We start from the raw sequence: 25881 nt of genomic DNA on the forward strand, positions 1-25881 counted from the left end.
AATACCATGTCATCTGCTAGAACCTGTAGTTTGTCATCAGCCAATTGTGTGCACTGAAGCCTTCAAACAAACACTGTTTGTAAGAACTATGAGGATTAAACCAGATAGCGACCCGATAATGTACAGGTAAAATGAATTATATAACACAGATGGGGAAACCAGTTCACTCAGAGAGGTCACGCAACCTGCCCAACACCACATGGCTAGGGGTTTAAACCCTGGCAGCTTGATTCTGGGACCTGCACGAGGTGCCGCTAAAGGATTCCGCATATCTTTTAAGAAATCTTAGATGCTGTTTTGAGGCAGATGATGTGCTGCTGAAATACTGGTTTTGATGTCCTTACTAAACTACTGAGCCATTTAAATCTCATAACAGTGATATCAATGAGAAGTCTACCTTTGAGTTTAGTTCTTGAAGAAACTTCATTTTGACAATGTCAGGCTTCTCCTGTTATCAGGAACTAATAAGCATCCTTCTGTCTGGGCTCTGGCTTGGTTTACTTTCAAATGAAAGCCTTTCAGGGCACAAACTCAGATATCATCTTAGGATGATAGAAAGAAAAAGTTTTATTTTCAAAAGCATCCTATGAGAACACTGGAAAATTAATCACCATTATTTCTTGCCCCTAAAAGGTGAGTCCTTATGGTAGCATATAAATAGGCCATAAGAATAAGCATGCCTCCAACAAATCTGTCTTTTCTTTGGGTCAAGTGGATCTGAATTGGCCTTGTCAGAAATTATTTATAGCCATGTGACACCTGCAAGAACCCATCAGAAATAACAACACCAACTGGGAAGAAGGAAGCAAAACCTCAACACTGAACCAGAATGCCCCCGACCGACCATAAAAGAGAACCCTAGGATGGGCGATACATGTATAGTGTTAGCTGTAATTATCATATCTTTTAAAATAACATTTTAAAAATCCCTCTTAAGTACTTTTTGTACTTTTAGATGAGATGACCTGATTATGTTTGACTTCTCTCCCGAGGGACCAAAAGGAGACGTTCTCAGCTTTTTATAGTATGAGGCCTCTAGAGGTTTCCACTTGGGGGATTGAAAACAAGTTTCCTGCCTCTCTATGAAAAAAAGACTAGAAGGGAACATAGGGAAAGTATGATGGTTGGGGCAGGAGAATTATGGCTGGTCTTTAGAACTCCATTTCTAAAAACATCTTATGATTTTATAATTTATAGCTTAAAAATTAAAAATTTCAGAGGAAGGGGAACAGACTCATCAGCCTCTGACCTGGGAACAGAGGGGGAGGAGAGGCGGCGGTAGCGCTGGCAAATGGAGGGAAGCAGAGGCCTTGCCTGGAATCTGTTCTGGTTGATGGCTGCTGTCTAATGAGACGAATCTCCCAGCTTCTCTGGGAGTCTTGATTGTCTTGGAATCAAAACAGAAAGAAGAAGAATGTATTCTAACTCAATGTATCTTCAGATTTCTTCTTTCTGTTTTCTCAATTAAAAAAGGCAATGTCCTTGAGCAATCAGAAGAATTCCCAGTCCCCAAAGTTCTCCACTTGTTCAGGAAGAAATACAACAGAACCTAACATCTACTCCTTCAGGTATTTAAAAGTGTTAGTACCGGCCCTGGCTGGTTGGCTCAGCGGTAGATCGTTGGCCCAGCGTGTGGATGTCCCCGGTTCGATTCCTAACCAGGGCACACAGGAGAAGCTCCCATCTGCTTCTCCACCCTTCCCCCTCTCCTTTGTCTCTGTCTCTCTCTTCCCCTCCTGCAGCCAAGGCTCCATTGGAGCAAAGTTGGCCCAGGCGCTGAGGATGGCTCCATGGCCTCCACCTCAGGCGCTAGAATGGCCCCGGCCACAGTGGAGCAATGCCCCAGAGGAGCCAAGCATCGCCCCCTGGTGTGCATGCCAAGTGGATCCCGGTCAGATGCATGAGGGAGTCTGTCTGACTGCCTCCCCAGTTCTAACTTTGGGGAAAATAATTAAATAAATAAATAAAGTGTTAGTGCCATGTGGTCAAATATGCAAGCAAATGAAACCTCATTGCTCCATGATGTCAAGAATCTAACCTGAAGCCATGTTTTTGGTTTAGATCTCAGCACACTCACACAGAAGTACTCCAAGTAGGTGCACCTACTCTGGAAATGATCTAGACAACTGGGTCCTTTTCAGAGCCCATTGCAAACGGCACTTTGAAGTGTAGTTGCAGAATTTTTCATCAATACCAGAAAATAACCTAATCAGAGGTGATCAGAGGTAACTCCAGATCCAACTGGATTTCCTCAGTTGTTTGTTCATTTATCCAGTCATTCATTCATTTAGCAATATTTATCAATCACCTACCATGTATGTGTCGGAATATGTGTCGCAGGCACAGAGATACTCAATCCTTGGCCAGCAGGAGAGCCCCTGGTTTCAGGAAGTGTTAGGAGAGAGGTTGCAGAAGTACTATCGGAGTTCATAAGGGAGAGAAGCTAGGCTGGTAAGGATCGGGACCGAGGGAGGAGAAGGGTAAGAAAGGTACTGGACAGAGGGGGCTTTTGGTTGAGCCTTGAAAATGCAAGTGGAACTCCTTTGATCAGGTGGACTAGGGACTATCCATGCAGAAGAAAGAGCATGCATTAAAGATAAGGCAGAGGGCTGCTCCTTCTAGAAACACACATAATGAAGAATGACCAGAGTCTGGCCTGCGGGGTTGTGGGAGGCTGAAGGCAGGAAGGGGACAGCCCACGAGAAGTCTGGTGTGCCGTGCTGAAGGGCTTGGGTTCTATCTTGATGCCCTGGAGAGCCATTGCAGGGTAAGCAGCAAAGCCATGGGATCCGATACCTATTTGATTAACCCCCAAATAACGGCAAGTTTACCGAACATTGTGCTTCATTTGAACTTCATTTTTTATACAAATGATGAAAGTGATGTCAGAAAAACAAAATTAGTGTTTTTCTTGGCAATATAATGAGAGAGGGATTTACCTTTTTTTCAGCTAACTATACCTGGCTCAGTCAGTACCAATTTATTGAATGAGTGAGAAAATGAAGAAGAGTTAAGCCTTTGTGTAGGATGGTCATTTACGCAATGAAGATGTACCTGATTTTTTTTTAAAGTTTCATATCCAGATTTACAGATGAGTCTGGTCACCTTGGGAAGCTGAATTCAATCCGTCAGGTTTTCAGCAGCTGGCTGCTGCCGTCAGCTTGGCCTCATACCTGTGGTTTAGCCGGGCTTTGCTGTTCACTTCCTGACTCCCGGTGTCAGGCCTGTGTCCCCACACTCCCGGACTCTCTGCTCGGCTCCCACCGCATATCAGGCACGCTCAGAGGGCCTCCCTGCTCACCTCGCTAGAGAGCGCCCCACTTCACTTACCACGTGGCAAGTATTTAGGTGTTCTTCTCCTCCCCCCTCTTTTTTTTTTTTTTTTTGGTTTATCCATGCACAACTTTGCACTCCTAAAATTCAAAGCATTACTTCAGCTCTTGAATCATATCTGTCCACATACAAATACTATTTGATGGTGCATGCAGATATAATGAAATTACCCAGGGAAAAATTTCAAGAAATAGGCTTTGCCAGTGATGTCTAACTATGGTATTCCTTCTTAAAGTAGTGTTTTCAGTGCATTTTAATAGTACTGTAATTTATTGGCTATCCACAATCAGTCTATAGGTACGGTAAATGTGCATAGTGCTTTACATACCGTTAACAGAAAGCTGTCCAACACATTTAGCAGTCGATACTTTGGGCTTTAGCACTGCCCAGCCCGTGTTGCATCCAGGCAGAGCACTTGCTCTGAGAACAGTAGCAGCAGGACTCCTGGGGCTCCCGGTTCCTTTCCAAACCCCTTCTTGACAAGTTCCTGTGTTCATGATCAAGGTCAGGAATTCCCGGGCCCCTGCACAGGAAATAGCAGTTAAACTTCATGGGGATTACATGGCTGACACGGGCAGGGGTGGTGTGGGAAGGGGTCGTTGCCTTTGTCCAAGTGTGGGTTCTCAGCTTTGCAAGAGCAGAAACAGGCCGGGTGTTCACTTCAGTCTGCCAGCACCCCTCAGCTCAGGACAGAAGCCACAGTGAACCCTGGGCAGTTTGCAATGAGGGAAGACGTTTGTGTGAATTTTGTATCACAGAAGCAGGATATGTAGGCAGCAGATGGGTTTTGTCTATGTCCTTTCGTTGCTACTTTACCCACCCTATTTTTTAGCCCATTTGTTGACTAGTAGCCAAATGTATTGCCTGAGGAAGCCACTCCAGACTCACAATTTTGTGTCCTTAAACAGAGAGCAATTTGGGGACAAACTTGTATATCAGTTTGTGAACCAGTTTTGGATTTGCACAAAAAAGGGAGCAAACAATAGCTTTTAACTTCTCAAAGGCCCCTCACAGTGTCTTCTCAACCTCTTCCAGTTCTTCAGTGGGAAGAAAGAAAATGATCTCAGCTCCAGAAATGGTACATAGCAGCCTGACCAGGTGATGGCGCTGTGGATAGAGCGTCAACCTGGGACACTGAGGACCCATCTTTGAAACCCCGAAGTTGTTGGCTTGAGCATGGGCTCATCTGACTTGAGCAAAGGGTCACTGGCTCAGCTGGAGCCCCACCCCCCACCCCCCAATCTCCACCCCAGTCAAGGCACATATGAGAAAGCAATCAGTGAACAACTAAGGTGCTGCAACTATAAGCTGATGTTTCCCATCTCTCTCCCTTCGCTCTCTCTCTCACACACTAAAAAAAAAGAAAAGAAAAGAAAGCAAGCATGGGTCACATTTCTTCTATTTTGTCTTTGATATTTTCCATCCCTTAGGTGACTAGAGCAGTGCAGCGGCGTGCTTAAGAACAGAGCAAGTTCTGTGGGTAGACGCCCCAGCTTCATTCCTGGTCACAGTGGTTCTTAAACTACTGTGAAGGAGAATCCCCTGGATTCTTACTAAAACACAGACTGCTGGTCCTGAATGCCAGTTTCTGATTCAGTATATAGGGTTGGAGCTCAAGAGCTCAATTGGTCAGAGCATTGTCCCGATACTTCAAGGTTATAGATTTGATCCCCGGTCGGGGCACATACAAGACTCAACCATTGAATACATAAATAAGTGGAATGACAAATTAATGTTCCTTTTGCTCTCTCAAAGATAATAAGTTTTTTAAAAATGTACATTTCTAACAAGTTGCCAAGTGGTGCTGATGGACCATGCTTTGAGAACCACTGGCCTATGAGGTTGCTTAAGATTGTGTCCACCTATATGAAGGGATAATACTAGTACCTGCTGCTTGTGATTGTCATTGTTACGTGAATGCCTGTCAAATGCTTTGAGCTGTGAGTACTACTACGCAAGCACAACTGACCTGGAAACTTTTGCTGCTTTTTGTCTTGTTTTGTGTGCCAGTGATTGTTGCTTTTTTGTCATGGGCCACTGGGCCACTTAGCGGGTGTGAACTTTGGAGGCTGAGTCTGACTTAATTAAGTAAATGTGCTATTTTTCAACTCTCCTAGGAACTCATTGTTATTTAACGTAGGATTTTGTATGCTGTGTACTCAACTCTCTGTGTGTGGTAATGGGAACACACATAAGTGACATTGGAGGTTCTGTATCAGATCTTTAGCTCCTTCTTGGAAGGCACTCACCAGCCTCACACCAGCCGTGCTAACAGGACTGTTATTCACACTTATGTAGGAGGACACTGCAAATGAATGTGTTGGGCAAGCTTGTTCTAGCTTTGACTTAGGTCAAAATGCAATGGTGAGGATACACAGAGAAATTGTGCAAATTTGGGAAACCATGCGCTGACCCATCACTCTGGATACCAGAGCCTCGTGGATCAGACCGCACGTACAGCAAGCCTCATGAAAGACTGGGGTGTGCTTCATCATCACCGCAGCTCTGCTCAGTGACTGGGCCACCCAGGCAGGGTCTCTGCGCCTCTCTGGGCATGTCCCACTGAAACTCAGGTCAGAGAAAGTCTGACAGTGTCGGTACATCAACAGCCAAGCAGAATGTCCCTGTAGGGCACCGTGCGTGGGTAGCCCTCCATTCCGATCTTGCCCTGGCCCGGTCGGTTGTAGCCAGGTAGCAGCCACTGCCTGGGAGCATTCCCTCCAGAACACGTTGGCTCCGACCCATCTAGTACTTTCAGGAAAACTGTGGCAGCCTGGATTGGAGTCACCAGAAAAACTTAGATTTTGGAATCAGACAGACCTGGGGCTGAACTCTGGTTCCGCCACTTAAATCAGTTTCCTCAACAATAAATTGTGGATATCACCTGTCCCACAGAAGTGTTTTGAAGATCCAGTAACATCAAGTGCTGAGCATTCTGCCTGGCACATAGTACCTGGAGTTAATGAATAATAGGATTTGGTATTTAATTTTTTAAAAATTGGAAAGACAGAAAAGTGAAAACAATTTTACTTGGTTTTTATCACCCTATCACTGAGCCCCTTATCAACGATACTGTGCCATTTTCAATTCATTTCTTTTTCTGAGCATAATTTATCTGGTTTATTAAAACATCATTTAAAATAAAATCTTGTAAGGGACACATCCATTACATTATTTAAGGCTTCATCTGCTATGGAGCTATTTAATTCCATGGTACTTTTTCAATGAACAATCTGTTTTACATGGTTGTAGTTATATATTTTGCATTCCAATTTCTTTCACGTGATAGAATGTTTTTATGTTATAAATTCTGTACATAATTTCAGTGGACATGCTGAAATTTACATAAAATTACTTAGTGTTGGACACCCACCAATAGAGCATTAAGTTGAGCAAATGGTAGAATGTTCATGTATAAAATATTAAGCAGCCATTTTAAAAGATACAGTAGAAATATGTTTGTTAACATAGAGACATGTTCACAGCTGTATGTAAGATGAGACCAGTTTACCTGAAGATCAACTGCCTCCCAAATCTATCTGGACGTCCACTGCCTCCGTCTCAGCAGCTTTCTAACTTGAATGGGCCTCAGCGTCACCCGGGGCACCTGATAAATGCAGGCCTCAGGCTTTCCAGCTAGAGTTTGATTTAGGGGACCAGGCTTGGGGGCTGGCATTTTTACAAGGATCCCGGTGATTCTGATGTAGGAACAACCCTCCTCCCGTTTCTACCTGTTGAAGCTATACTTAGCTTCCTGAGCACCCCCCACTTCCTTTGGAACCCCGATAGAACTTCCTGGCGTTGACTGCCTGCTTTATTGTCTTGTGGATCTTTGTAAAGCATTCTGAGTTGTAAGACTTTTTCCCAGTCCTCCAAGCAAGCTCAACTGGGCGCCCCTGTCCCAGCACTGGGATTTGTGTCAACCCCCAAATGAGTTCCTGAACACTGATACTGAAATATTTGGAGAATCCAAGTTTTGTTTATTTTGTAATGAGCAGAAAGAGACCAAGCGTATCAGAACTCTTAAGCACACCTGGTATTGGCAAGAACTTTGGGGTAACAAAGGTAACCTTTTCAACCTTGATAGAAAAAAAAATCTTATTTAAATTACCCTTACCGTGGCAATCAGGCTATAAAAAGTAAATAGTTTGCCCTTGGTATATTTACTCTGGTCTAAGCTAGAGACAGCCAGTGTTCATTGGAGAGGTTGGTTAAAGCCCTTCAAGAGGTTGTCATTCCTAAAGCATTGGTGAATATCTTCTAGATTTATTGCTTAGTGCCACTGAGGTTTATTCAAGGCGAGTTTCTCCTCCTACAGTTCACTTAGGGGCCATTTGTGCTAAAATTGAAGTTGAGTTACCCATCAAAGTACTTCTTTACTTAGGTTTTATCAGTTTGGTTTCTCTCCTTCTTTAAACCAAATAATGTTGGCTATCCGTATCATCAGTATTCTGTCGTCTTACACTCTCCTTTATGTAACAGGCCAGCTGTTGCAGGTGTAGGGTTATAAATATAACAATAGTTAAATATTATGTTGAGAGGATATTGAATTTTGTACCTTTGTTCATGAGGGGTAGACCATATTCTGTACAAATTTGTGATTATTCTAGCTTTAAAAGCATAAATAGCCACCTAAAAGAATTCCCCAGAAGGAAAACTAAAGAGCCAAGTTTGATAGCTCACTCCTCAGAAAAAGCTGTTTCTTGCTTCACATGAAAATGTTAACTTTGCACAATTAATTCCAGATGACCTGAGAGTTGGGGGAATAGAAGGTTCTGGGTAGTGAAATGGTTCTGGCAGGAGATCACGGGTGGATTGTACTTGTCCACATGGCAAACTCAGAATCATTCTTCAGAAGCCTGTTCAGACATCAGCTCTAATACCCTACACCTGTGAAGTTTTACATGCTCCCCATCCTTGTAAAACATTAACCATGTCTTTCATTTAACATCTACGATAATACCTATACACAGTTCTGTGATCATGTGTCACAGTCTAGTCTCGTTATGTTTCCATGTTGCTCTTCTCCACTAGATCAGAAATTCCCTGGGCATAGGGAACTACTTATCTGTACAGTCTAATCACCTGGTTAAGTGCCTGGATAAATTAGTTACTACACAAGTGGCTGTAAGAATGAGCATTGTACTGTGAATAAGTGGCATCAATCAGATGAACTGCATCTGTGGGTTATTTTCTGAGAGTTTCTGCAGTTACTAAAGTTAAGGCCATCACCTTGTCATGACAGATTTCCCTAAAATATTGTTATAATAAGACTAAATGATGAAAGAGGTGAGTCCAGTGTGCACTTCTCCCTGGATTCCTCATGGCAACAGTTTCCCCAGCCTGCAAGACCCCTGATTTAAGAACTAGAGCTGAAATTCTGCAGAAACCTGGTCTACACTAACTAGCCCACTAGGTGCTGTTAAATTCCTTTCCTGGGCTCTTGAATTCCACAGAAGTCTTATTACAATAGATACCACAGATATTCGAACGTTGTTTATATGTGATAGATATCAAACATATAATCCACAACCTCTGATTTTAAAATGTTTGCATTAAAAGAGCCAGATGATTATAGAACTGAAAGGGACCTCTTCATTTGCTTAGGAAACCAAGCCTCTTGAGATAGGAGCATTTTTCATTAGTGGAAGGGGTGCTAGAACTGAAATCGAATAGGAAGGATTCAGGTCTTGGCTCTGGGACTTAAATCACAGCCTCTTAATGGCTTGCTGTGTGACCAGAAGCAGTTTACTTACTATTTTGTGAAGATCATCTTTCTCATTTGTAAAATTTGGCTAAAAATCCATCTCAGTGAGTTATGACAAGGGATTACCTGCAATCATGTGAACCAGGGTACCAACTGTGTCTGCTCAAGCAAATCCTCAGTGACCTGTGGCTCTGCCCTTCTCCCCCAAATCACAGCATGTGTGACAGAGGTAGAACTTAGGAGTGTTCTGGGGATTTCCTGAGGATGCATTGTGGCTCCCAGTTTGCATTACAAAATGCCCGCACATCGGGGGGACATTCGCTGCGCAGAGCTGTGTCCCATCAGCATTTGAAGACAAGACTCAGGATTGCTCACTTTAAGAACCAGCTCCCTTCTGGGTTCCATGTTTCATGGCTGGCTTGTTGTTTTTTCCCCCTTTCCTTGCACTTAGAATGATGGCACCCTCCCAGTCAACTGTCAACTACGATCTAAGTTTGTATAATTGTTTGAATTAGCGAGATCCTTTCTATAAAGGACCAGAAACTCAGAGCAAAGTATATGTGCATTTTGGAAAAATAAGAGCTAGGGAGCTTAATAAGTCTTCAATTTTTTTTAAAAAAAAGTCACTTTCTAAAATAGTAAGTTAAATATTTGTGCTCAATTGAGGAGAGTTTTGGCTGGCAGTAAACGAGGAGCATTTTAAGCACCGAGGTGTTAGTCATGAACTTCAGTCATCGTGACACATAAATCGGGGCGGGGGGGGGGAGAAGCAGCATCGTTTGTTTCCTTAGGTCATTCTCCCAGAATTCATTTATCATTTTAAAAGACAACTTATTTTTCAATCTTTTTCTTCCCTATAAAGGCAGAAACTTGTGGGTTCTTGTTGTGGGACGCTCACCAAAGGAACACAGAATTGGGATTCCCGAGTTCAAATACGTGGCAAATATGCATGGAGATGAGGTATGTATGGGGCTTGATCTTCTGAAGTGTCACCACGGAAACTTCCCCTTAGGGTTTCTGAGCTCTGGGTACATGCCAGAAGGGCAGCATAAATTACAGGAAAGCATCTGGAAAGGTCTTCCTGTTAGACCTTCTGAGAGAATGTAAGGAACCAAGGCCCAACAACCAGCACAGACATTTGGTTGTTTACCCAACCGGTGAGGGTAACCTGAGCTTGTTTTGTGTTGGGGCTGGAAGGCCAACAGTGCCCACACTCGGGACTGCCAGGCAGTCCTGAACTCCTCCCTGGGTGGGTTCTCCTGCCTCCTGCTCAGCATCAAGGTGACCCAGCAAAGGAGCTATAGTCTATTTCAATCAAAACAATCAGAAGATCCCAAATAGCTATCCATGCTTTTGGGATCTAATCTAGATCCCAAAATATCTAGTAATATCTAGTTTTCTGAATGCTTTTGTCACTGGCTCTTAATCTTATACTCAGTGTTTTCAGTGCTCAAGTTTAGACAATCAAAATTAGGGTTCTCGCGTACTCACCATTCTACAAACTCTCTTAAATTCCATAATGTCTTGCCTCTTTTCTAACTTAGCGGGGATAAAATCTATTTGTATTTTGTGTTGTTTTCTGTTATTTATATTTTGCCAAATACCCTTTCACTGTTCCTACCTGCCCTGCCATTCCTGGTAAGCATTTGAAAATGCTTACCACTATTTCTCACCTTAATTCCTCAGAGCATTTTAAGGATATGACAACTGGAGATTTTCTATTCAGCAGCACTCCATACAACCAGGCAATCAAGTGGAAGGGAAGGATAGTCCCCAGTCATCACATTAAAGAAAGTTTACGTAGGAAGAATGTGTAACATCCTGTAAAACACACCTAACTTTAAGGAATGTCAAAGTAAATGTATATCCAGTAAGTACAACCGGCTGGCTTGTTAAAGCACTCCTGAGGCTGCAACAGTGTGGGTGGCATGCTCTAATGGAAGGCTGAGCTTCCTGCCCTGGCTTAACCCGCCCCAAACCTGGGCTCTACAGAAATAGGATCCGCCCCACATGACACACACACACACTGCCCTTTCCAGGCATGCTGCCCAACCTGTCTTACCCAGAGAGGGTGCTTCTTCCATCTGGAGCTGAGATGCAAACACTTTCCTCCAACCAAGGGGCTGATCTTTTTTTGTTTGTTTTTGTTTTCAGAGACAGAGAGAGAGAGTCAGAGAGAGGGATAGACAGGGACAGACAGACAGGAACGGAGAGATGAAAAGCATCAATCATTAGTTCTTCGTTGAGTGTTGTGACACCTTAGTTGTTCATTGACTGCCCTCTCATATGTGCCTTGACCACGGGCCTTCAGCAGACCGAGTAACCCCTTGCTCGAGCCAGTGACCTTGTGTCCAAGCTGGTGAGTTTTTGCTCAAACCAGATGAGTCCGCGCTCAAGCTGGCAACCTCGGGGTCTCGAACCTGGGTCTTCTGCATCCCAGTCCCACACTCTATCCACTGCGCCACTGCCTGGTCAGGCAAGGGGCTGATCTTTGAACCTGATTTGTAGGTGGGTGGAAGATCAATGCCCCTGTGACTTTTTGAACATAATGGGCTGTCCGTTCAAAGGCTTACTGTTGCTGGGAGTCAGACAAAAGTTGTTTTTAATAAAACAATCATTCATTACAGGCAGCAGCCCAGACTTCCTTTCCCTTTTGCTATCTAGCCTATTGATCAAGGTCCTGTGGAATCCATTTTTAATAAGAGACACATGCCACTCATTGACCTCAGTCGTATATTTATTAAATTCCTGGCATTTCAGAGGCTGCAGCCTGTTGCTCAAAAATTTATCCTTGGAACTGAAACTTCCAAAGATGAGTAGGAGTCCTTTCTCCTCCCCTCTGAATGTGCTCTTTCCTTCCATGCGCTTTCCCAGATTCCTGGCGTCTTGCTGTCCAGGTAGTTCCTGTATCCTGTCAAGTCAGGGCTCTCAGGTGCACTTTGATGTGCGGCTGAGATCAGGCAGGGAAGAGTCCCAGAGTGTTTGGGGGCAGAGACCTGAAGTCCCATTAAACAGCTGGGGGCAGCATTTGTGGGCTCCACGGGCCATAGAGAACTTGTTATAGTGAGTTTGAGATCTGATATATTCTGCCCTCCTGGTGCCACTGGGGGCTGGGGATAGTGGTGGCTCAGCCTGAGCAGAGGTAAAGGCCTCATCACTTTACTTATCCATCTTCTTCTCCCAAATCTTTGGGAATCAAAAGAACATTTTCAAAACCCACTATTAAAAAGCAATGGTGGCCATGGCCCTGGCCGGTTTGCTCAGTGGTAGAGTGTCGGCCTGGCATGCAGGAGTCCCGGGTTTGATTCCCGGCCAGGGCACACAGGAGAAGTGCCCATCTGCTTCTCCACCCCTCCCCCTCTCCTTCCTCTCTGTCTCTCTCTTCCCCTCCCACAGCCAAGGCTCCATTGGAGCAAAAGATGGCCTGGGCGCTGGGGATGGCTCCTTGGCCTCTGCCCCAGGCGCTAGAGTGGCTCTGGTCATGACAGAGCAACGCCCCGGATGGGCAGAGCATTGCCCCCTGGTGGGCGTGCCGGGTGGATCCCAGTCGGGCGCATGCGGGAGTCTGTCTGACTGCCTCCCCGTTTCCAGTTTCAGAAAAATACAAAAAAAAAAAAAAAAGCAATGGTGGCCTGACCTGTGGTGGTGCAGTGGATAAATGCTGAGGTTGCTGGTTTGAAACCCTGGGCTTGCCTGGTCAAGGCACATATGGGAGTTGATGGTTCCTGCTCTTCATCCCCTTCTCTCTCTCTCTCTCTTTCTCCCTTCCTTCCTCTCTCCCACCCTCCTCTCTAAAATGAATAAGTAAAATCTTTTCTTTTACATTTGTTTTTTTATCGATTTTAATTTATTGTGTTTACATAGATTCAAGTATCCCACCAAATACACCCCCCCAACCCCCGTGTCCCCTCAACATCCCCCTTGCCCTCCTCCCCGCAACACCCTCCCCCTTCCCTCCAGGATTTGCTTTTCTGCTCTCTATAACGCTGTTATATATATATATATATATATATATATATATATATATATAATTTCACCAATCTCTTTCCTTTCTCTGATCCCATCCTCTCCTCCCCTTTCCCTCTGTTTTCCCTCTGGTCCCTTTGATCCTGCCTGTCTCTCTCCCGTTCTTCAATTCACAGTGTTCATTGGATTCCTCAAATGAGTGAGGTCATATGATATTTTCCTTTCTCTGCCTGCCTTATTTGAATAAGTAAAATCTTTAAAAAATTTTAAAAACACAATAATTTATAAAAACAAACACAGCCTGACCAGGCGGTGGCGCAGCGGATAGAGCGTCGGACTGGGATGCAGAGGACCCGAGTTTGAGACCCCGAGGTCGCCAGCTTGAGTGCAGGCTCATCTGGTTTGAGGAAAAGCCCACTAGCTTGAATCTAAGGTCGCTGGCTCCAGCAAGGGGTTACTCGGTCTGCTGAAGGCCCATGGTCAAGGCACATATGAGAAAGCAATCAATGAACAACTAAGGTGTTGCAACGCGCAATGAAAAACTAATGATTGATGCTTCTCATCTCTCTGTTACTGTCTGTCTGTCCCTGTCTATCCCTCTCTCTGACTCACTCTCTGTCTCTGTAAAAAAATAAATAAATAAATAAAAATTTAAAAAATTTAAAAAACACAAAAAGTAATTCAGTGACCCTGGCCAGTTGGCTCAGCGGTAGAGCATTGACCCAATGTGTAGAAGTCCCAGGTTTGATTCAGGCCAGGGCACACAGAAGAAGTGACCATCTGCTTCTCTTCCCCCCGCCCCTTCTTCCTCTCCTGTAGCTATGACTCTATTAATTTGAGCACGATGTCCCTGGTGCTGAGGATGGTTCCATGGAGCCTCCATCTCAGGCACTAAAAATAGCTCTGTTGTGAGCATTGCCCCAATGGGCAAAGCATTGGCCCCAGGTGGGGGTTGCTGGGTGGATCCCAGTTGGGGCACATACATGTCTCACTATCTCCCCTCCTTTCACTTAAAAAAAAAAAAGCAATGCCTGACCAGGCAGTGGCGCAGTGGATAGAGCATCGGACCGCGATGCGGAAGGACCCAGATTTGAGACCCCGATGTCGCCAGCTTGAGCACGGGCTCATCTGGCTTGAGCAAAAAGCTCACCAGCTTGGACCCAAGGTTGCTGGCTTAAGCAAAGGGTTACTCGGTCTGCTGAAGGCCCGTGGTCAAGGCACATGTGAGAAAGCAATCAATGAACAACTAAGGTGTCGCAACGAAAAACTGATGATTGATGCTTCTCATCTCTCTGTTCCTGTCTGTCTGTCCCTATCTATCCCTCTCTCTGACTCTCTCTCTGTCCCTGTAAAAAAAACAAAATGAAGTTAACATTTTAGAGCAACAGTTCTTAACCTTTGGATTAAGTCCTTACTCTTCTGGTACAACTTCGAATGCTGACCTCAGGACGTATGGCTCTTCTGGGAGTTGTTGTGGACCTCCTGTGGGGGCACGTGTACACTGAGTAACATGGTGGACAGAATGAACCACACTATTATAAATGTCTCCTCTTTTCCCTGGGCACACCCCAGTGTCTTGTGTGCTTTCCACACTTAATACCATGGCTCAATGACAGTGGCATCTACACATCAGGAAAACATAATTCTGTTGGTCAGACCTGCCGTGAATTGTTACCTTACCTCATTATGCCTTGTTATAGAATCAGATCTTTTTTAAATTAAAAATAATCTGTTATTACAAAATCAACATAGGTGCACCTTGGGAGAAGTACAAACAAATAGGAATAATTGTATACTGACCTTCCAAAAATTAGGACTAATTCCTTACTATTTATCATCCCAGATATTTGCATATGCATGTGTGTGCCTGCACTTTTACCAAATGAGCTATGCTGATTTGCTCATTTATATTTTTAAAGTTAATGCTAACTCCCCTCTCATGTCATTAAATTTTGTGTGTGTGTGACAGAGACAGGGACAGACAGACAGGAAGGGAGAGAGATGAGAAGCACCAATTCTTCGTTGTGGTTTCTTAGTTGTTCATTGATTGCTTTCTCATAGGTGCCTTGACCCAGATCTACAGCAGAGCCAGTGACCCCTTGCTCAAGCCAGAGACCTTGGGCTCAAGCCAGCAACCATGGGGTTATGGCTATGATCCCACACTCAAGTCGGCGACCCCGTGCTCAAGGCAGCGACCTGGGGTTTCGAACCTGGGTCCTCCATGTCCCAGTCCGATGCTCTATCTACTGCACCACTGCCTGGGCAGGCTAATGTCATTAAATCTTTATCCTATATTTACCTTATACTCCCCTTTCTAGTTCCTCCAGTTGTCCTCAAAATGTCCCCTAAGTTGCCCAAATAAGGATCCAGTCTAGAGTCATGAATCACATTTGGTTGATTATCCCTTGACTCTCTTCTAATCTAGCAGGTTAAGGGTCTTTTCACGACACTGGACTTTAATAAATACCTGATTAGCTGTCTGTCCTGCAGAATGTCCCACATTCTGGATATTCTTTTCTTTCCTTATTGAACTTGTGCTTTTATTTCCTCTGGTTTCTTCAAACGAGAAGTTAGATCTAACAGTTTGTTGGGTTTAGGTGAAATATTTATGGCTAATTTATATCTCAGGAATTGTGAGGATGGGTTAATTTGGCTGATGCTAAGGTTTCAGGCTCATTAGCCTGGCTGTACCCAGGAACGCACAAAGCAAACTGTGAGTAGCAAAATCAACTTAAAGTGGCCCAGGCGCAAGCAAGTATTGTGATAGAAGTAGTGAAGGTAAATCTAGTTTGTTTTGTATAATATTTTCCTTGGCGTCTTCAGTCACCTTGCCACTAGCTCACATATTCCCATGATGCTGGCTCACTCTGCCACGTTGAGCCAGCTGGCAAGTTAGCTTCCATACAAGGCTTTACAAGAAAATAATAATATATAATTATAAATATAAATAAATTATAAATAAAATAATTTATAAATATAATTTATGAATAAAATATAATAATATACAATTAATAAGAATAATATATGTAATAAAATAATAATAGTATTGAGCAGAGCACACTACCCTATTTGTGGGCATCGCTACTTTCGGCCACCTCTGCAGGAGCCGTGTGTGTTAGTACATTCACCTGCAAGGAAGTCCGGGTTTGCTTGGTCATAAGCTATCTGAACCCAGAGCCGGAGCCCTGAGCTCTGCCTCCTCTACTCTCTCTGCTGCTTTTGGATTGTTCTGTTTCTATTTTTACCTAGAGATTTGTGATTGATTTTTACATATCGATCAAATTAATTTTGTTTGGATGGGTACCTCGTTGTTCCATTGCCATTTGACAATAAGATTTGGATTCGTTCGTCGTGTAACAGGGTAGGAGGCTCAGAGAAACTCTGGACTAAACATCTCCCAGTCACGGATCTCCATCCCTTTCTCTCTCCTCCCCGCTGCTCCCTGCTCCTTGGCTGCTGTGGAGTCACTCTGGGTAGCTAACTGACATTTGGTAATCCTTTGTCACCTGATGTTCCTGCTGTTTCAGAACATGCGAGAAACGTTTCTGAGTTCCTGCCTTTCTTACTTTAATTAGACTAGCAGGTGTTTCCCCAGACCGTACAGCTCCTCTTTACATAAACGCTGGTGCATTGTGTCGTAGAAGCCCCAATTCTAGGTTTAATTTATGCAAGCTCCTAAGTGGCAGTGCTGGCTCACCTGGAGTCTAATAATGATTGTTCTTAAGGGACGAGGCCAGCACACACCGGGCGGGGCTCTCCGCCATTCCCTTGCTCCGCAGCATTCACATGGTTTGCAGTGGGGTCTTTGCCTCCTTGCCCTGCCCCTCCCCTTCATTCTGCGCCTGGCTGGCTTTGTAGTATACTGTGTAACCCAATATGTACAACCAGAGCTTTACTGAAAACCGGGGCCATGCCCGGAAACTGGGAACAGCTAACACCTCAGCCCAAGTGCGGTGCAGGAGAGGAGCGGGAAATCCTTGCTTCCCCGTCCTCCAGCCCTCCCTGCTCTTTGGTCTGTGCCTATCTTCTATCCCACTTCTAAAACTTTATAGAATAAAAAATCTTATACTTGAGTATCATTTCTAGATTGTTAAGACATGTCTAATTCTTCTCTCATGGAAATACTAAAGTGAGGACTAACTATGTGCTTAAAAAGTTGGGTGCCAATAGTTTTAAACAAATCCGGTAACAGGCAAAGAAACGTCAGAGGCTGCGTTTGCAAGGTGCCCTTGACCTCAGGGCCCATGGTCGTAAATGGCGTGGGGGTAGGTATTCAATCTGTGTGTTTAGCTTAACTGAATTGCCAGTTCTGACTTTTTTGTTTGGTTGGTTTTTTGTTTTTAAAGCTTCTGTTTCTTAAACATCAATGCATTATTTTTACTATGATGGTTTATTTGGATATAGATTTTTTAAATATCCACATGACACTTAGAATTTCACCTATGGTGTCCTCAATTTATATAATTAATTATATTCCAGATATATAGGTTGAAGGGAAAAGCATTCCCTAGATAATAATGACCATATTTTTTAACTTTAAAAGGTAAATAATTTTCACATAACTTTTGGATCTAGGAGACAGTTTATGAAATGTAGTTTGCATGTCTAAACATTTGTATTTAGAGGGTATTTTAATGTTTACGTGAAAAATAGGACAGAATTTCTAAACCTGTGTCTGTCCTGGAAAATATGGGATGTGTAGTCAATGTACAGAAGAGGTTCCAAACTTAGTAAAAACAAAACAAAAAATTAAAGCATTAAAGCTGGTCCTTTATTTCCACCCCTATCCCAGATGATAGCAAAATGTCCTCCGTGTTGTAGAGTGGTTTTGGATAATTAATTCTTTGGGGATTTAGACAGAACTAATCTTTACTCCAGATGAAGTATCTAATTCCTTTTGGGCATGTATTTAATTCCTCACATAACTATCCTTTTTTTTTTTTTTTAACCTCCCTTTTGGTGAGACTGGACTGGGGTGACCAGAAGTCCTGAGTCCTCGGCATGAGCAGAACTGTTAGCCCCACCCCTGTAAAATTTGTTCAATATTGAAAATCCTTCAAATGAAATAACCTGAGCATTTGTCCACCTCTCCTCACCGAGGGCCTTACATCTTCATAAGGAAAGATCCTCCTTAGAATAGTCTTGACCTTGTAATGGATTTGTCAACAGTGATTTTTGAGTACGTACATGCTATCCCAGGAGCTGGGTACAGATACCGGGGCCACAGAGAAAGCCATTGGGACGCTGCCCTCCAGGCTGGGCTGGCGGGGTGGGGGAGGGGCTCTCAGTCAGGGTCGTCAGGCTGCTGTGAGGAGAGTTAGGCAGGCAGGAAGAGATAAGGGACTACACAGCAGGCAATGGAACCCAGACTTTGGGAGGCCAGGAGAACGCGTGCTGGACACTGTACCGTGTAAGCTATTTGAAGAGGAAGGATTTAGCTCATCAACCAGACAAATGAAATCAATCTGTAACGTTTTTGGAGCCTTCGCACTGCCAAGCATCTTGCTCCCGCAGAAGCTGCGCTGCAGGGCGGCGTTCCAGACAGAGCCCAGCGTTGGAGAGCCGAAGGCTGCGTGCTGCCTCTCACACCCGCTCTCACACCACACACCGCCTGTGCGGGGACTGCTTATACCTGTTCTGGAAAGAGCTCATTCACTCAGTTTTACCTATCTAGCAAATCCCAACTCGCCTGAATGGAGCAAGTTGTTTTCCAGGTTATTGCCACTTCACCCACCGGGTTTATTCTGAGTGAAGGCTCCCGGAACTGGTGCGCTGCGCTTACCCAGCCTTTGAGCTCCTTCATTAGGGATTCTCACATCAAGTCTCCAGGCTCACAGAAAGGAAGCGGGCGCCAGAGTGACAGGCTGGGGAGCTACTAGAGACTGCTTTGACCACATTCTTTCTTCAGATTTGGACTCTCTAAGGTTTCATATTCAAAGACTTAATTTTGAATGAAGGGAAGTTTATACATAAAACATGAGTGTTTGAGACATTTATATTAAAGTTGGGAAGAATTAATTTGAATATTATTTGGCATAAATCTGCTGTTACGGAGGCAGCAAAAATATGGCCCAACCAAGAAAAAAGAAAGGACTTTGTTTAACTCTCTCTGAAATTTCATCTGTTTACCTCAGCATTTTTAAATGACCTGACTCTTCGTTAGTTCTTTATTGTATTTCCAAGATTTTTATTTACTCTCTGCAGTTCAGAACTTGTGATTTATTTTGGCATATGGAGGCAAACAAAATATCTTTGTTACACATATTTTTTTCTTGACAATATGATGATTTTATTCTTTTTCCAGTAACATAGGTTTTCTTTAATTTAAAAGTGACATTAAAAAATAAGGAAATAAAAATTATTCAGAATACCATTACTGGCCTGACCTGTGGTGGCGCAGTGAATAAAGCATCGACCTGGAAATGCTGAGGTCGCTGGTTCGAAACCCTGGGCTTGCCTGGTCAAGGCACATATGGGAGTTGATGCTTCCAGCTCCTCCCCCCTGTCTCTCTCTCCTCTCTGTCTCTGTCTCTGTCTCTGTCTCTCCTCTCTAAAAATGAATAAATAAATAAATAAAAATATAAAATAAAATAAAAAAAAAGAATACCATTACTAAAAAATAACTATCATTAATATTTGCCAGACATCATTCAAGACATTATGTATTTCTGTAATAAGAGAACGAGCCACATTAAAAGGATATAAAATAAAATGTTTCATGTTATTTTTAAACAACTATGAGATTTAATTTTACTTGGATTTAACAATAAAACTGAAGTGAAACAAATAATTGGTAAGCTTGATAAATATTTTCTCAAAATAAAAAATTGTTAGAAGATTCTTCTAAAGTCAAGAAAAAATTACAAAAAACTTTAACAGTCATCATTTAAAATTTGTTGATAGTATCTTCCAAGCCATTGCTACGAGAAGTGAAGAAATTGGCACTTTGAAAAGTCCTGTCTCGCCAACCAGGTGGTGGTGCAGTGGATAGAGTGTTGGTCTGGGATGTGGAGGACTTGGGTTTGAAACCCCATGGTCACTGGCTTTGGTGCGGGCTCACCAGCTTGAGCACAGGGTCACTGGCTTGAGCATGGGATCACAGACATGATCAATGGTCTCTGGCTTGAGCTCAAAGGTTGCTGGCTTGAAGCCCAAGGTCGCTGGCTTGAGCAAGGGGTCACTCGCTCTGCTATAGCCCCCAATCAAGGCACATGTGAGAAAGCAATCAATGAACAACTAAGGTGCTGCAATGAAGACTTGATGCTTCTCATCTCTCTCCCTTCCTGTATGTCTATCCCTGCCTGTCCCTCTCTCTGTCTCTTGCTAAAAAAGAAGAAAAAAAAAATCTGTCTCCTCTACTTTCATCACCTCCAGCCTCTACCCTCACTGTCAATTATAAACCTTAACTGTTATACTCTATTCTGTACCCATATTACCACAGTTTATAGCTTAATCATAGCTTCTTAACTCTTCTTCATTTTCATGTGATTTGGGTTGAATGAATTTCATTGCTGACTCATATCTTGGGTTCTGGGGCACTTGAAGATGTAAGGCTTAGGTGGTGAAGAGGGAAATTCACATTCAGAACCACACGGGGATTCTGATCTGGCTCCCCGCTGGACTTGTCCTGGGACCCAGACCAGCCTCACATATGTCCTGCTTCGTCCCTCTGATTGAACCATCCTACAGTCTCCAACCAGCATTTGAAATTTTCAGGAGCTGCAAGTGATTCCTCCTTCCTTTTCTTTACCTTTTTTTTTTCCTCCAACCCCCTTGACAGAAAAGCTCCTTAAACCGACCACACTTCCTACATTTAAAGTCACCTTTGAAAATCAAAGTCACCAACCTCTTCTCCCATGGTTTTAGGGGAGCCAGTGAATGGCTCATGGAGGTTGCTTCCAAAAGTGCTTGAGCTCCCAAAACATGGATTGGAAACTCAGCATACAGCTCACTTGATCTTTCTGACTAATAGTTTGTAAGGATATTTTTAAGTGACAATTTTGATTATAAAAACAAAAAATCACAGTAGAGGGAAAAGATAGAGATGAGTAGGAAAAAAACTGAAGTCAGAATTAAATATATTTCCACTCTGAATTTTATGGCTACCTAGGGACATGTAATTCATATATACCAAATTTTCTTAAGTCCCAATTATTTTGTGTTTATTTGGATAGCAAACTCATAAAACATGGTCCCTATGCTTGATTGCCAGTGAGGGGCACAAAGGAATTGCTCGTCCTTTGTCACAATGAATTCCTACAGTGGAGTTGCAATTGGAAATTCCTTTCCTGCCCACTGCCAACTTGAACACCTCTGCAGCACTGTTCCTATTTAACCACCTGCTGCCCTGATTTCCCCTTTCCTAACCCTCAGCAGCACTAACCTTATGGAAGATTGTAAACATTCCTTACTCAGAAACAGATTCCGGCCTGACCCGTGGTGGCGCAGTGGATAAGGCATTGGTCTGGAAAGCATTTGACCTATAATGCTGAGGTCGCAGGTTCGAAACCACGAGCTTGTCCAGTCAAGGCACATACAAGAAGCTGATGCTTACCACATTTCACACCCCTTTCTCTCTCTCAAATCAATAACTAAATCTTTAAAAAACAAAAAAAAAAAACACAGATTCCGTGAACCCAACATTCCAAGGAATGTAAATCTCTGCATTGGGAATTAATTGTAAAGCAAGATCTCTCACAGGCCTTCAGTTTACCTGTCCTTGGTATATAAGATAATGTTAGTGGATGTGATGACCATTTTATTTCATAGTCATGCTTTTATTTTCATGTACACTAGAAACATATATCTAGCAAAATGGTAATGACACAAATTTATTTATTTTTTGACACTCAATATTTTTTTATTTTAATTTATATTAGTTTCAGGTGTACAACATAGTGGTTAGACAGCCATATACTTTACAAAGGGATCCCCCTGATATTTCCAGTACCTGGCACCACATAGTTACTACAATATTATTGACTGTGTTTCCTATGCTGTACTTTTACATTCCCATGACTCTTTGTTAAGTGCCAATTTTTACTTCTTAGTTCCTTTATCTTTTTCACCCAGCCCCCCAAACCTCTTCTGGAAACCATCAGTCCGTGCTCTGTATCTACGGGTCTGTTTCCACTTTGTTTGTTCATTTATTTTGCTCATTAGATTCTACATACAGCATACAGGGTTGAGCAAAAAGTAGGTTTACCGTTGTTCATAATAAATAATACAATAATTAATAATAATACAAGAATAAACTGTTTTGTGTACTCAAAACTGTAAACCTGCTTTTGCCCACCCCTGTATAAAGTGAAACCATATGGTTTTTGTCTTTCTCTGTATTATTTCACTTAGCATAACACCCTCAAGCGCCATCCATGCTGTCATACATGGTAAGATTTCATTCTTGCCCTGGCCACATAGCTTTGTTTAGAGTCTTACCTGATGTGCAAAGGTTGCTAGTTTGATCCCTGGTCAGGGCACTTAAAGGAACGGATCAATGTTTCTCTCTTTCTCTTCCTTCTTCTCTCCTCCCTCCAACCCTCCCTCCCTCAATAAGTAAATTTAAAAAAAATTTTTTCATTCTTTTTATGGCTAGAGTAATATTCCACTATATACATGTACTATGGCTTTTTTATCCACTCATCTGTTGATGGGCATTTGGAATGCTTCTGTGCTTTGGCTATTCTAAGTAATGCTGCAGTTAACAGGGATGTATATGATCTTTCAAATTAATATTTTGGGTTTACTCTAATTCCTTCATTAGAAGTAAATTATTTGCAGATGGGTATTATTAAACTTAACTTTTTAAAGAAACTTCTGACAAATAACCTGTGATTGCCGGTTTTCAGAGTATCAGTGTGCTTGAGAAACGGGCGTCTCTTGCCACTAGTTTTGGTATAACTTTTCCTGTCTGGAGCCCCTTGCGGAGGAATTTGGGCTTTGGGGATTGTTTTTCTTGTTTTCCCTGGCCTAATATCCCTTTCCCACATACAGACCGTTGGGCGGGAACTGCTGCTACATTTAATTGAATATCTCGTAACCAGTGATGGAAAAGACCTTGAAATCACAAGATTAATCAATAGTACCCGAATACACATCATGCCTTCCATGAACCCAGATGGATTTGAGGCCGTCAAAAAGCCTGACTGTTTTTACTCTAATGGAAGGTAAGAATGAGCTGGTTAATCTTTATTTAAAATAAAACAATACAAAGGCCCCCAGAAGAGAGTATCCCTTGGCCCTGTCGAGGGGAGTTAGGGAACCATCTTCTAGCCTGTGTCATGCCATCACTGTGCCACACTCCTCAGGGCCGCCTGCCCATTGCTGGGAGGGGAAAGGTGCAACCTTGAAGAAGGCGGCTTCGCTCCTGCCCTGCTGTTCTGGCTGCAGTTGCGGTCCTCCCCCCCACACCCCTACCCCTGCTGGGCTCTGACTGGCCTTCACCCTCTGCAGTTTCTTGACCTTTCTTTCTCCTCGCAGGGCAGGCTCCTGCACAATCCTCACCCCTCCTGCAGCTTAAATGGCCTGTCCTCAAAGCCTCCTTCCCTAACCTCTCATATGGTGGGTTCTCGCTTAATACTGCTGTCACCCAGCATTTATCAGACTACAAGCTACCCAAGGGTAGAAATCCTCTCCACTGTGTTCATCAGTATTAAGCCCCCCAGGGCCCAGCAGGGTCCCTAGGCCCTCAATAATTACCATTTGATTTATTAAGCCAGCACAAGAACTAAACACAAAGAAGAGTAAGTTGTTTTGTTGGTTTTTTTTTTTTTGTATTTTTCTGAAGCTGGAAACGGGAAGAGACAGTCAGACAGACTCCTGCATGCACCCGACCGGGATCCACCCAGCACGCCCACCAGGAGGCGATGCTCTGCCACGACCAGAGCCACTCCTAGCGCCTGGGGCAGAGGCCAAGGAGCCATCCCGAGTGCAGGGGCCATCTTTGCTCCAATAGAGCCTCGCTGCGGGAGGGGAAGAGAGAGACAGAGAGGAAGGAGAGGGGGAGGGGTGGAGAAGCAGATGGGCGCTTCTCCTGTGTGCCCTGGCCGGGAATCGAACCCGGGACTTCTGCACGCCAGGCCGACGCTCTACCACTGAGCCAGCCAGCCAGGGCCAAGAAGAGTAAGTCTTATAGCATTTTTTTAAGTGAACAGATCTTCAAGACTTTTGTCTTCATAATAAAACAAAATAGGAAACTTAGAACTGGATCACTTGGCCCAGTATCTTCGTATCTCCTCCCAGTTCAAAATGTTCGCATCCTCCGTGGCCAGCCTCCTCTTCCATCAGCAGCAGTTGGGCTCTAGGCATTCAAGCTTCAGCACAATCTTGTTTGCAGTTTTAGCCATTTGCAGAAAATCGGCTTCGTCTGCCCACCGTGACCCCTCTGCTTCCTGTCCTCACCCGCTTTCCCCACACAGCACAGCACCCTCGCCCTTCTGATCCGGTGTCCCTCTGAGGGGTTGCTGCCGCCACGCTTCTCAGAGTCCGCAGGTTGTAGGAACGTTCACTGTGTTAGCGAGAGGGCTGTCAGCATGGAAAGCAGTATTTTTCATTTACAGTTTATTTTGTTTCATGTTGCCTCTGGAAGGTTGGGATCTCTCAAATGCCTAATATACATTTACACTATATCTGTGCAACTAAAAATTTGGTTGCTTTTACCAAAAATAAATTAAACCTCACCACTGGATTCCCTTCCAGTTTTTCTGACACGTTTAAACATGGCTGGTCCCCTTTTCAGAAAGACACTTGTGTAGAGCGGCACTTCCAGTTGTTTCTGTTATCAAATTCTATGGAACAAACCACCCCAAAATTTCGAGACTTAAACCAACAACCACTTTAATTTACTCTCAATTCTATAAGTTAGGAATCAGGACAGGGCAGAGCAGGGGTGGCCACTCTATATGCCATGATGTCTGGGGCCTCAGCTGGGGTCTGGTGAGACAACTAACTTGGGACCACATCTCTGGAATCTCAGTTCCAGTTGTCACCCGGGTTTCTCATTTTTCTGTGCGCACTCTCCACATGGCTAACGTTGGGACCTCAGGGTTCGAAAAGGAAGTATTCCAAGAGCAGTAGCCTCCAAACGGAAATACCTGTCCAACCTCTGCTTACCTCAATAGCTAGTCCCATAGGTGAGAGCAAGTCACACGAGAGGGGACTACCTATTGTGTGATTGCCAGGCGTGGGTCCCTGGAGGCTGCCAAGTCCACCACCCACCACCCCAGCATTCATATTTGGAAAAACACCTGAAGCCCAGACAAAAGCTCTACACATTGCACAAACCCACTCTCTCACAACCAACAGTAGTAAACCCTAAAAAATTCTTTCTTTTAAAGGGAAAATAGTAACTTCTATGACCTGAATAGAAATTTCCCCGATGCTTTTGAATTTAATAATGTATCAAGGCAGCCTGAAACTGTGGCAATCATGGAGTGGCTGAAAACAGAGACATTTGTCCTCTCTGCAAACCTCCACGGTGGTGCCCTGGTGGCCAGTTACCCATTTGATAATGGTGTTCCAGGTAAGTCAACACGGCCGGCTCTGGCTCTCTCCATCCAGAGTGAAACTGTAAACTCTAACTCTCTGCCTTTGAGTAGGGATGAACTCTTCTCACCACGTAACCTCTCTGGCAGGGATAGAAAGAGCCTCATTTTCTCAACCCTGAGCCATCCTTCCTACAATTTATAAACAGGAGATGGACAGTGTGGCTGAATTGACAAGCAACAACAAGATTATTTGACATTCATCAATGAAACAGTAAAATTAGGATTTATATTAACTCACTAGGGGCAACATGGCTAAGAGAAAATAAAAATAAAACAACCTTTTCTCTGCTAATCATATGAGTAATAATTCCTGACTCTTCTTGAAGCTCT

General features: G+C 43.6%; 1 protein-coding gene across 1 annotated transcript in view; it reads left to right on the top strand.

Annotated features, from left to right (window-relative positions):
* CPM (carboxypeptidase M) overlaps positions 1–25881 on the top strand; it is an 89442-nt gene that overhangs the window by 38761 nt on the left and 24800 nt on the right. The window contains exons 3-5 of the mRNA XM_066257817.1: positions 9903–10000; positions 23000–23172; positions 25342–25526. Of these exons, the coding sequence (XP_066113914.1) occupies positions 9903–10000; positions 23000–23172; positions 25342–25526 (456 nt within the window). The remainder of the gene's footprint in view (positions 1–9902; positions 10001–22999; positions 23173–25341; positions 25527–25881) is intronic.

This window comes from Saccopteryx bilineata, chromosome 2 (assembly GCF_036850765.1).
Source record: "Saccopteryx bilineata isolate mSacBil1 chromosome 2, mSacBil1_pri_phased_curated, whole genome shotgun sequence".
In the NCBI taxonomy this organism is placed as follows: Eukaryota; Metazoa; Chordata; class Mammalia; order Chiroptera; family Emballonuridae; genus Saccopteryx; species Saccopteryx bilineata.